This window comes from Podarcis liolepis (genome assembly GCF_965112155.1).
Source record: "Podarcis liolepis genome assembly, chromosome: 4".
NCBI lineage: Eukaryota > Metazoa > Chordata > Lepidosauria > Squamata > Lacertidae > Podarcis > Podarcis liolepis.
The window spans coordinates 92,475,463-92,487,665 of record NC_139558.1 but is presented as its reverse complement, the minus strand read 5'-3'; the positions used below and the strand labels follow the sequence as shown (position 1 = coordinate 92,487,665).

The following is a 12,203-nucleotide window of genomic DNA, read 5'->3' as shown; positions in this document are numbered from 1 at the left end:
GGTACCTCGGGATAAGAACTTAATTCGTTCTGGAGGTCCGTTCTTAACCTGAAACTGTTCTTAACCTGAAGCACCACTTTAGCTAATGAGGCCTCCCGCTGCCGCCGCACCGCCGAAGCACGATTTCTGTTCTTATCCTGAATTTCTGTTCTCATCCTGATTTCTGTTCTTATCCTGAAGCAAAGTTCTTAACCAGAGGTACTATTTTTGGGTTAGCGGAGTCTGCAACCTGAAGCGTCTGTAACCCGAGGTACCACTGTACTGCAAGGTAAAGGTAAACTAAAGGGCCCCTGGACGGTTAAGTCCAGTCCAAGGCGACATATATTTCTTTATTTTATGCACGGGTTTGCATTAAATACCCACATGCTCCTTGTTTTTTAATCATTTCCCTGAGCCTGCATTTAAAGACACACAGACCACCTTTGCTCCTTCCTCGGCTGCTCCCCTTTGCAAAAACACCATCGTGCACCATCGCAGCCCTTGAGTGACAGCCCGCGTGGCCCAAATGACTAGAGAGAGAAGCTGAGAGGGGAGGGGGGGGTAACAAACAAACAAAAAAAAAAGAGCGAGAGCGAGAAGGAGCTCGTGCCTCTCCAGCTCGCGCCAACTCCGCCCAATCCGCAGCCCCGGCGGCGAGAAGCCGCCTCCGGATTGGCTGCCGCGGCTCACGCGAGCCGAGCCGGCAAACCGCCCCTCGGCCCGGCCGTATACACAGAGCGCGCGAGAGGCGGTTGACCGCGAGTAACCTCGGCGGTTTGGGCCGCCCCGCGCGACCTTTCTCCTGCATTGGCCGTGACGCGCTCGGGGCCTCCCCCTCCCCCCGAGCCCCCCTCCGCCAGAGAGAGCGAGAGCGGCTGCGGGCCAAGATGGCGGCGCTGAGCAAGTCCATCCCTCACAGCTGCTACGAGATCGGGCACACCTGGCACCCCCGCTGCGGACGGGCCTTCGCGGACATCACCCAGGGGGCGCTGCTCGAATCCCTCCGCATCTACGGGACCCTCTACCTGGTGAGGAAGGGCCCACCCCCCTCTTCTCCTGCCACCCCCCCCCGGGGTGGGGAAATGAAGGGAGCCAAATAAAATATTTGAGGCTCCCCCCAAGTGGATGGGCATTGCCATTCGAATGGTGTATGTGTCTGCCCCCCACGCCTTGGCATCGATTATGTGGGGCAGGGCTTGCTTGTTCCTCTTTCCCCCCCCCCAAATATTGTATTCAATTTGGCACCCCTGGTATGGTATGGAGGTGGGATGGTGCCCTTTGGGGTGTGGGAGGCATTAGAGTGGGTTCCTGAAGAGGAGTGGGGTATGGCAGGCTGGTGGCAATGGTGGTGGGGTGGTGAAGGGAGGAGAGGAATGGGGATGGAGGAATGGGGAGGAGAGGAATGGGGATGGAGGACAGGTAGGAGGCAATGGTGGGAAGGGGGAAGAAGAAGCAGGAAGGATTTGTAGGTATGTATAGAACTGCCAACCTAGTAGTTCGAAAGCATGAAGTGCAAGTAGATAAACAGGTACCGCTCCGGCAGGAAGGTAAACGGTGTTTCCGTGCGCTGCTCTGGTTCGCCGGAAGTGGCTTAGTCATGCTGGCCACATGACTCGGAAGCTGTACGCCGGCTCCCTCAGCCAATAAAGCGAGATGAGCGCCACAACCCCAAAGTTGTCCACGATTGGACCTAACCCTTTACCTTTACCTATAATGAGGGTATTAAAATTGTCCCTTGCCATACTGGTGGCGATTGGGGGGGAGAGAAGAAGGAAGAAGGATAGGTAAGTGGCATTTGGAGTGGGAAGGTATAAAAATGGTTTATTGAAGAGGGATGTGTGGCAATTGCTGGGTAGGGTGTCATTTGAAGGCCGGAAAGGGGCAAAGGGGGAGGGAAAAAGGATACCACTGGGAGTCAAACATTTGATTAATCAGACCACTCCATCCAGCTTTCTGACTGTAAGAGCTGTTTGACAGTGGGATGGACCACAGGTGGTGGATGCTCCTTTTTTGGAGGTTTCTAAGCAGAGGTTGGATGGCCACCTGTCATGGATGCTTTAGTTGAGATTCCTACATTGCAGGTTGTTGGGCTAGAACGCTCAAGATTCTTTCTAACTCTACAGTTCTGGTGGAGGGACCTTCCCAGGTCTACATGGAAATGCTGGGGATTGAACCTGGGATCTTCTGCATACAGTACAGTTGTTTGGCTACTGAGCTGTGGCACAAATGTGTTGGAAGCTGACCCACATCAAGTCAGACCATTGGTCCATCTAGTTTAGTATTGTCCATGCTGACTGGCTGCTGCTGGCCAGGGGTTCAGATGGGGGGAGCTTGTCATTACTGCTAGAGTTGATGTGTGATCCTGGTTAAGATTTTGAGTTTAGGAAGTTGGGGAATGCAGAAGGATGCTTTCAGATCAAACTTATCAGCCCAGCCCAATATTTAGTCCAAGTGGTTCTCCAAGATCTCAGGCAGAGTTCTTCCCCAACCTGCTACCTAATCTTTTTAACTGAAGGTGCAAGGGACTGCATCTTGAATATTTTTCATGCAAAACATCATATGCTCTACCACTGAGCTGTGGCCCCCATGCATTTGCTCATACAAGCAGAGTTTGGTTCTAACAAATTTTTCGGCAGGTCAGATAGTGGTAGGCATACATGAAGGTTGAAAGATGAAGGGGGAAAGGACCTGGCTTTGCAGACAGAGGATCTAAAGTTCAGTCCTTGACATCTTTGGGTAAAAGGATGTAAGGTGTCAGGGCTGGGAAAGACTTCTGTTGAGGATTGAGCCACTGCTGGTCAGTACTAGATGAAATTGGCCATTAGATTAGATTGTGTTGTTTTTGCTTTTGAAGGATAATAGTTAATTCATTTCCGAATGTATTTGGCTGTTGTAATTAGTCCATGTTTAGATTTCTGTATCTACAATCTGGATTTGCTATCGCTTTTGGTGTCTTGCAAACATTTAATTAGTTTGCGAAAGGCTGTTTGTTATGAAATAGCGAAGAGTTTGGTGCAGTTAGCAGTTAATCCCTTTGAACTTAGTGGGATTTACTTCTGAGTAAACATGCATTGAATTGTGTCCATAAACACATTTAACTGTTGGATTGTGATGTGTAATCTGAAGAAAAGCAGCATGTCTCAAAAGTGTTCTTAGTTGTGTGTTTTTTAAAGACTATTACAGTATGAGCTAGAGCAAGCCAATTCAACACCGGGCCCACAAACTGATTCCTTTGCCTGACTTCTTCTGGAGGAGTTCACAATACCTATTGTTTCTGTTCCTTTTCTACTTTTTGTGGGAACTTTGAAGCCTGACAGGTATGGGAGTGAGAATGGGAGTATTATCCCTTATCTCCCTAGAGTTGGAGGCACATGGTCTTTCTGCTGAATCCAGCTACATTGGGAATCTCACTGTGCCTCTGACACTTTTTCACTCTGTGAATTACTGGGGCAGGGCAGGGGTGGGGAGAAGGGGTAGCATGGAGTGGAGAGATCTGTGGGTGTGAAAAGAGAGGTTGAGTAGTGGAGATGGGGGTGGAGAGAGAGAAAATGTATGGGATTTAGAGAAAAAGAATTAATTGAGAAATAGTAAATAGAAATAGGGACCTGTGGTTAGGGTAGCAGAAGGAGGATCAAATAGAAGAGGTTTGTCATGGGAGAAGGAGAAAGACAGAGCAATGTGGGGTGAGATTGCTTGTGAGTCTCTCTCAGCTCTTAGGCAGGAGGGAAAATGCCAGTTGGGTGAAAGAGACTTACAAGTACTGTATTGCTTCACTGTTAAGGAAGTGCTGTACACTATTTAGGATCACACCACAAAGGAGTGTCTCTTCTGTGGCTATGCATGTAGGTGGCTTCTTTCATGAAAGAACCAAGATGTTTTCTTGAAAGCAAGATGCATTAAGAAGAATTAATATTGTATATTAATAGGTTGAAGCTAGGTTTCTTTGATAAAACTGGGGTTTCTTCCCAAGTGCTGCTGTTTCCTCCCATCATTTGATAAACATATGGTAATTTCAGATATTACTGAAGAATACATGGGTGAGAAGATGGAGATTTTTTGTTTGTTTGTAACAATAGTTTTTAAAGAGAGATTTGTGTGTGTGCATGCTAAAAATGGATATCATTATATGGAGAGAGTTATCCTGCGTCTTGACATGACATTCAGATTGAAGGTGGTCTCCATCTTCCATGGATCACAGAAGCTGATTCTACTTCCTTTCACCCCCAGCCTTCCCATTCTTTCAAGAACGCCCAGACTCAGTGTGTGGAGACTGTGCTGTAAGAGCTCTGTCAGACATGTTTCCTCTCTGTGTTCTTTCACCCTAGATCTCTAGGTTACAAAGTCCTTTTGCACCACCGCTTTCTGACTCAGACTATGCATCCATCAAGCCTATAACACACACTATCTCTCTAAGCCTCCCCACATCACAGCATACCCCATTAGATCTTCAGTTGTGTGTGCAGCATTCTCCATTAACTCCCCACCTGCTGAGATCTGAAGGGCATCTACATGGAAGTCTGTCTCCTTTCACTAGACGTTACAAACTGGGATTATTTGCTTCTGTAGAGGCGACCTTCAGTAGGAGAGCATTCCAGCAAATGCTCGCCTCTCTTAGATTTCATCGCTGACAGTATATTCCTGCTCTATAGGAACTAAGCTAAGGTACATCCCATTAGTGGCTGAATGTCAAAGATAATTTGGGTGAAAGTGCATTCTTTCTGGGATAGAGTGAATGAGGCATCCAGAACTCCCCCTGCTTGCCAGTGTTATACTTTCATATGTATACTCATGAGAAGTATACTCGCTGCACTGTTGAATCTAAGCTCGTTTGGGACCTTTTTTGAGTTATGTATGTGTGCTTCTGGCGGGCTCTGAATTGCTGGCTTTTTGTTGAAGTCTCACCTCCTTGATATCTGTCTACTAGTGGCTTGGCTGCGGATGAAAACTGGGAAGGGGCCAGCAGGACTGGGATAGTCATTAAAAACTGGAGGGAGGGATTAAGACCCATTAGATGGTCTTAAAAAACCATCTTTAGACCCGGCCAGTATGGCCAACTATCGCCCAGTCTCAAATCTTCCATTCTTGGGCAAGGTGATTGAGCGTGTGGTTGCTGAACAACTCCAGGCACGCCTGGAGGATGTGGACCATTTGGATCCCTTCCAATCGGGGTTCAGGCCTCATCATGGGACTGAAACTGCCTTGGTCGCACTGGTTGATGATCTCCGGCGAGCTAGGGACAAAGGTGAGAGTTGTTTCCTAGTTCTGCTGGATCTCTCAGCGGCCTTTGATACAATCGACCATAACATCCTTCTGGACTGTCTAGAGGGGTTGGGAGCTGGGGGCACTGTTATACAGTGGTTTCGCTCCTTCCTCCTGGGCCGTGTTCAGAAAGTGGTGGTGGGGGATGAGTGTTCAGACCCTTGGGCCCTCACTTGTGGGGTGCCTCAGGGTTCCGTCCTCTCCCCCATGCTTTTTAACATCTATATGAAGCCGCTGGGAGAGATCATCAGGGGGTTTGGACTGGGTGTCCATCAATATGCAGATGATACCCAGCTCTACCTCTCTTTCAAATCAGAACCAGTGAAGGCGGTGAAGGTCCTGTGTGAGTGCCTGGAGGCGGTTGGAGGATGGATGGCGTCTAATGGATTGAAGTTGAATCCTGACAAGACAGAAGTACTGTTCTTGGGGGACAGGGGGCGGGCTGGTGTGGAGGACTCCCTGGTCCTGAATGGGGTAACTGTGCCCCTGAAGGACCAGGTGCGTAGCCTGGGAGTCATTTTGGACTCACAGCTGTCCAGGGCAGCTGTCTACCAACTCCACCTGGTACGCAGGCTGAGACCCTACCTGCCCGTGGACTGTCTCGCCAGAGTGGTGCATGCTCTAGTTATCTCCCGCTTGGACTACTGCAATGCGCTCTACGTGGGGCTACCTTTGAAGGTGACTCGGAAACTACAGCTAATCCAGAATGCGGCAGCTAGACTAGTGACTGGGGGCAGCCGCCGAGACCACATAACACTGGTCTTGAAAGACCTACATTGGCTCCCAGTACGTTTCTGAGCACAATTCAAAGTGCTGGTGTTTACCTTTAAAGCCCTAAACGGCCTCGGCCCAGTATACCTGAAGGAGCGTCTCCACCCCCATCGTTCTGCCCGGACGCTGAGGTCAAGCGCCGAGGGCCTTCTGGCGGTTCCCTCACTGCGAGAAGCAAAGCTACAGGGAACCAGGCAGAGGGCCTTTTTGGTAGTGGCGCCCGCCCTGTGGAACGCCCTCCCATCAGATGTCAAAACGATAAACAACTACCTGACATTCAGAAGACATCTTAAGGCAGCCCTGTTCAGGGAAGTTTTTAATGTATGATATTTTAGTGTTTTTTTGGTTTCTATGGAAGCTGCCCAGAGTGGCTGGGGAAACCCAGCCAGATGGGCGGGGTACAAATAATAAATTATTATTATTAATTATTATAGTGGATAGATACCTCCTTTATCCCACTAGTGAAAGTACTTTCAAAGTAAATACCCACGCTTGCTTTCTCAGAAGTAAGTCCTATTGACATAGTTAAGGATTGCTTCCAAGTAAGTGTGCATAGGATTACAATATCGAAAGACTGAAAAGTTTGTTCCCTTTAATTCAACTCTATAATTCTATGATTCTAGGACTCTAACCCATTATATTGTAAGTGCCTTGCAAAGGCAGTTGAAACTAGTATAAACTTGCCTGTGGGAATTTAAAGATGATTCTTCAAACTGGAGCACAAAGTACTTTGTCCAGTAATTAATTAGTATGTTCTATGCAGTAGCTGCAAACTGGATTTTGAAGGGCCAGAGGAACTAGAGACCAAATTGCAAACATGCGCTGAATTATGGAGAAAGCTAGAGAGTTCCAGAAAAACATCTACTTCTGCTTCATTGACTATGCAGAAGCATTTGACTGTGTTGACCACAACTAACTATGGCGATTTCTTAAGGAAATGGGAGTGCCTGATCACCTCATCTGTCTCCTGAGAAATCTCTATGTGGGACAAGAAGCAACAGTCAGAACTGGATATGGAATAACTGATTGGTTTGACATTGGGAAAGGAGTACGACAAGGCTATATATTGTCTCCTGCTTATTTAACTTAAATGCAGAATTCATCACGTGAAAGGCTGGACTGGATGAATCCCAAGTTCTAAGAATTGATGCCTTTGAATTATGGTGCTGGAGGAGACTCTTGAGAATCCCAGGGACTGCAAAAAGATCAAACCTATCCATTCTGTAGGAAATCAGCCTTCAGTGCTCACTGGAAGGACAGATCCTGAAGCTGAGGCTCCAATACTTTGGCCACCTAATGAGAAGAGAAGACTCCTGGAAAGGACCCTGATGTTGGGAAAGATTGAGGGCACAAGGAGAAGGGGATGACAGAGGGTGAGATGGTTGGACAGTGTTCTCGAAGCTATCAACATGAGTTTGACCAAACTGCAGGAGGCAGTGGGAGACAGGAGTGCCTGGTGTGCTCTGGTCCATGGGGTCATGAAGAGTCGGACACAACTAAATGACTAAACAACAACAATGCAGTAGCTAAACTTTTAAACTTGTGTCTGGCTAAAATGTTCCCCGTATGATCACAGTTTTGGAATGCCTGATACATTCTGGTCTGGAAGAAGTAGTTTAACAGCTGCAAGAAGTTCTACAAAAATACTCATTTTGTTAGCCAAAGTTCATGAATTGGTTAGGGGTTTAATTCAAATCTCATTCTTAGAGTATGATTTCCATGTATGCCAATGTGAGCTCGTTGGCAGAACAGTGAAATAAAAAGTGTAATACATAAATAAACTTGAATTGGCTTATCTCTTTCAGATTGCTGCAATTCTCCGGAAACGAAAACTAGATTATTATTTGCACAAACTGCTCCCTGAGATCCTACAATCAACATCCTTTCTGACAGCAAATGGAAGTTTGTATATTGCATTTTTCTGCATTTTAAGGTTGGTTTAACTTCATTTTACATCTTTGCCAAACTTTGCGGATGGTAAAATAGCATTTTCTGTAATTAATGTTGACTTGTGGAATAAATTTATTTATTTGAAAAATTCTTACCTTATTCTTCAACTGCAAAAAAGATTCGCAGATTGGCATACACATGCCAATAATAAGACTGTCCCTGCCTTTAGGCTTATAATCTAATGCACATAACACAAAAGAAAAAGTGATTAGGAGGAAGGAGGAAAAGAGCATGCTGATAGCGGTTAGAAAATTCTTGTGTTTTCTCTAAAAAGGAAGCAAAATCCTTGCAAACTGCTCCTTCTGTGGCTGATGGATAGGACTAGATTGGTCACCCCTTTAGGTGCAGCATCCCAGTGGTCTTTAGACCCCTGGCTGACATGTTCTGTCCTAATTCTCTATGTTTTTTTTTTTAAAGAGACTACAGCTATTTTGGGAACAAGATTAATGTATCTGCTAAAATGTAACCCTCCCATCATTATTTATTATTATGTTTAGATTGCTATCCCACCCCATCCCTAGGGCTTATTTGCTGAGCTTACATTCACATATTTTCGGTATTCTGGAGATGGCAGACAAGTGCTGTTTCCTTTTTGCTAGCTAAAAAGTGCTTACTTGCCATCAGGGGTCATCCTGTGGGATTATGAAAACAAGCCCGTTTTTCTGTTCAGGAAATGTCTCTTAACTCTTTCATTTGCACAGATCAGCAGCTTACAATGAAATATTTACCAAGTACACAGTCTTGTTTTGTTCTCTAGGGCATAGTGAGCTTGAGAAGTTTTTTGTTGTGTTATTTCTTCCTTTCCACGCAAACATATTTGCCACTTCAACTGTTAACATTTTGGAACAAAGTGTGGTCATTTGAGGAAAGGAGGAAAGGACAATAATCGGTGCAAGGTACAGCAATCATGCTTCTTTCCTCTTTCTGACATCATCTAACTGCCAACAACAAAGACACCCCAGATTCTTTAATATGTTGTGAGAGAGCTGCTAATGTGCTGTAAGAATAAAATAAAGAAATGTAAGCCCAAAGAACTTTCATTCCAACCATAGTGGTGGACCATAGGTTGGTAATTCTGATGTGTATCTGTCTTGGTTGCATTTGGGCCACTTAATTGACCACAGTGCAAACATGGATGAGAACAGCATGCCTCCAGAGAAGGCTGCCTGCTCCATCTTGGCGTGAGTCACTGTTCTAGATTTGCCTCTTTCCATTCAGGGGGGCAGTTCCACGTGAAAGATGGAGAATGGGCTGCCAGTCCTTACACATCAACCGGGAAAGGGTTAGTTTTAGAGAGTTAGACAGGGAAAAGGTTTTCCTCTGATATTCGCAGTTGTGTTTCCCAAGCCGTGCAAATTTATCTTTGTTTCTTGGAGTGACAGCTGCCACTTCTATAGTTCAAGGTGTGAAACTGGACAACATAGTAGAAACTCATCTTTGGGTTCTTCCTAAGAACATCACGATAGTTGCATTGCCCAGAGAAACTTTGTTAAGAAGTTCAGAATAATTCCCCAGCCCACAAATGTTTTTATTAGGTTTCTTGCTTGCATGTGCCTACGTTTGTCATTTATGATCTAAAGGTGGGGGAAAACAACTTTTGTGAAGTTTCACAGCTTGGTTGGTTGTCTGGTTGACATTCCTTCCTTGGAGGTTTTTAAGCAGATGTTGGATGGCCTTCTGCCATACAGTGGTACCTCTGGTTAAGTACTTAATTCATTCTGGAGGTCCGTACTTAACCTGAAACTGTTCTTAACCTGAAGCACCACTTTAGCTAATGGGGCCTCCTGCTGCTGCCGCACCGCTGGAGCACAATTTCTGTTCTCATCCTGAAGCAAAGTTCTTAACCTGAAGCACTATTTCTGGCTTAGCGGAGTCTGTAACCTGAAGCATATGCAACCTGAGGTACCACTGTATATGATTTAGTTGACGTTCCTGTATTGGAGGGGTTAGACTACATAACTCTCTGGGTTCCTTCCACAACTCTACAATTCTATGATTCTAACTCTTTCTTGTCCCAGGCAGTCACTCCCACTCTAAAAAATTAAAATAAGTGCATGCCAAGTCAGTGGTATAAAATTCCATGAGTGCATTGGAAATGTAATTTACCTATTGATTTGAACTTGAAACCAACTCTATTCCAAGGACCCTAAGCAGTTGCAGTATAAAATGTGCACAAACAAAATACCTAAATAGAAAGCAGACCACACAAAACATATGTTAAAATCTTAACCCTTGTCACCAGAAGCCTGACCAAATTGACATGCTTTGCACTCTAGAGGAGGGGGAAGACCTAGGTATAGGGAAGTCAGCTAAAGTGCCTCTTTTTGTGCTGTGGTTCCCTGCTGTTTACACAGAATACCCAGAAGGTAGTATTGATGCTTCTGGGAAATTACAAGGAAGGAGTTTCAAAGAAATACAGGACTCTAGGCATTTCAGTCTTTTAATGTTTAAACAAGCATCTTTTAAGTATGTCCTTTTTATTGGGCACTAGTAAACATTTTCGGCATAGGCTGGCCAGCCAACAGCTTGTCCTGTGATAACAAATATATTTTGTCACTGGGAAAATAGATGTAGTGCCTTGTAACAAAGTAATCCTTTGAAATATAGTGGATGTAAAATTGATGTTCTTCCTTGGGTGTTACAAGAATGAAATTTTATGAGGTTCTTTGATGTTCTTGTTAAGAAGAAACATGAGATGGCAATGGGCTGCTTTTTGCCTGATGCAGCCTTTGTGTCTGTCATACTGGGCTGGATCCAGAGTTTTTGCTTTGCAAACAGCTCCTGCTGTAAGAAGGAAGGAAGAAGCAATTTTTGCTGGTTCTCCATTAAATCCCCTGTGCCCCCTTCCACACTCTCCCGGAGAGTACCCCAACACTGTGGAGCACACTTCTGGGAGGTACAGAGGGCTGAAGGAAGAGGAATTGGTGAAAATTACCTCCCCCTGTGGGGGTTTCCTATGAATGGAATTACTCTGGATCTAAGCCACTGTATATGAACAGATGCACTCTCTTACTAGATGCTGTGTATTAACCCAAGAATATTTCTTTATGCTTTAGCATGCAGAATAACAAATATTGCACATTTTATTTCCTCAGGAGGATACTTGGAAAATTTTATTTTTGGACTCCTGGTTTTGGCGCTGCTTTACCAGCTTCTTATGTGGCTATTCTTATTGAAAGGAAGAGCAGGTATGTATTCATATATCCTTTACTTGCTTCCACACTTTTAACAGAAGGTGGGAGCCAATTGCATGGAGCCAAGTTGAGAATATATTGTGTCGTATGCAGCTGTCAGATGGGCAGGGTGCAAATAATAAAATTAATATTATTGAGAGTTTGCGGTGTGGGTAGGTACTTGTCAGGGAACTGCCATCAGAGCATCAGGTGGTGGAGGGACTCAGGCAGGATGAAAGAGACTCAACTGCTGAAGCAGGGACCAGCAGGGGGAGGAGTGGGTCTCTGAGGGAATGCGAGCAGGAGGGAGGGCTCAGGGAGGCTTCCAGCGAGAACAGTGGGGAGGTATCGGAGTCTCCCATAGGGAGACCCACACCTCGCAGGAAACTGTCACGCCGTGAGTCCAGGAGACGCGTTTCCGTTAAGGAACTTCTTTGCTGGAAACGCTTCCGCAGACAGCCACTGTCGGACTCTACTAGTGACTAGAGCAGACATGTCTGAGGAGCTCCGTCACACACGGAGGTTTGTGGGGTCGCACAAACTCTGAGGGAGCACGTTTTCACGCACAAGCAGCTAATCAAACCCTCACAGCAGTCCGACAGTCTGTGGGTCAAACTGGAGAAGTGTCGGTTCCATACCAAGGAGGTGGAATTCCTGGGGTACCGCCTGTCAGACAAGGGATTGGCCATGGATCCCGGCAAGGTACAGGCAGTGCTGGAATGGAAAACACCCAAAACCAAGAAGGATGTGCAGAGGTTCCTAGGGTTTGGAAACTTTTATCGTAAGTTCATCCGCAACTTCGCCCATCTGACGGCGCCCATCACTGACTGTCTCAGCAGTAAAAAGAAGTTTGTATGGACGGCGGAGGCGGAGCGAGCGTTTGAGGAACTGAAAAGGGCCTTCGCCTCTGAAGAACAACTTCTGCATGTGGATTTACGAAAGAAGCTAAGGGTTGAAACAGACGCATCTGACAGAGCCATAGGGGCGGTGCTTCTTCTGCAGCCGGGGAAGGAGGAGTCAGAGTGGCGTCCGTGTGCCTTCTTCTCGCGGAAGCTGAACAAATCCGAGAGG

General features: G+C 46.0%; 1 protein-coding gene across 1 annotated transcript in view; it reads left to right on the top strand.

Moving 5' to 3' along the window:
• Positions 1 to 630: 630 nt before the first annotated feature.
• TMEM135 (transmembrane protein 135) overlaps positions 631 to 12,203 on the top strand; it is a 180,085-nt gene continuing 168,512 nt past the window's right edge. Inside the window, exons 1-3 of the mRNA XM_083499784.1 lie at positions 631 to 1,007; positions 7,815 to 7,942; positions 11,055 to 11,147. Coding sequence (XP_083355910.1) covers positions 867 to 1,007; positions 7,815 to 7,942; positions 11,055 to 11,147 — 362 coding nt within the window. The 5' untranslated portion in view covers positions 631 to 866. The remainder of the gene's footprint in view (positions 1,008 to 7,814; positions 7,943 to 11,054; positions 11,148 to 12,203) is intronic.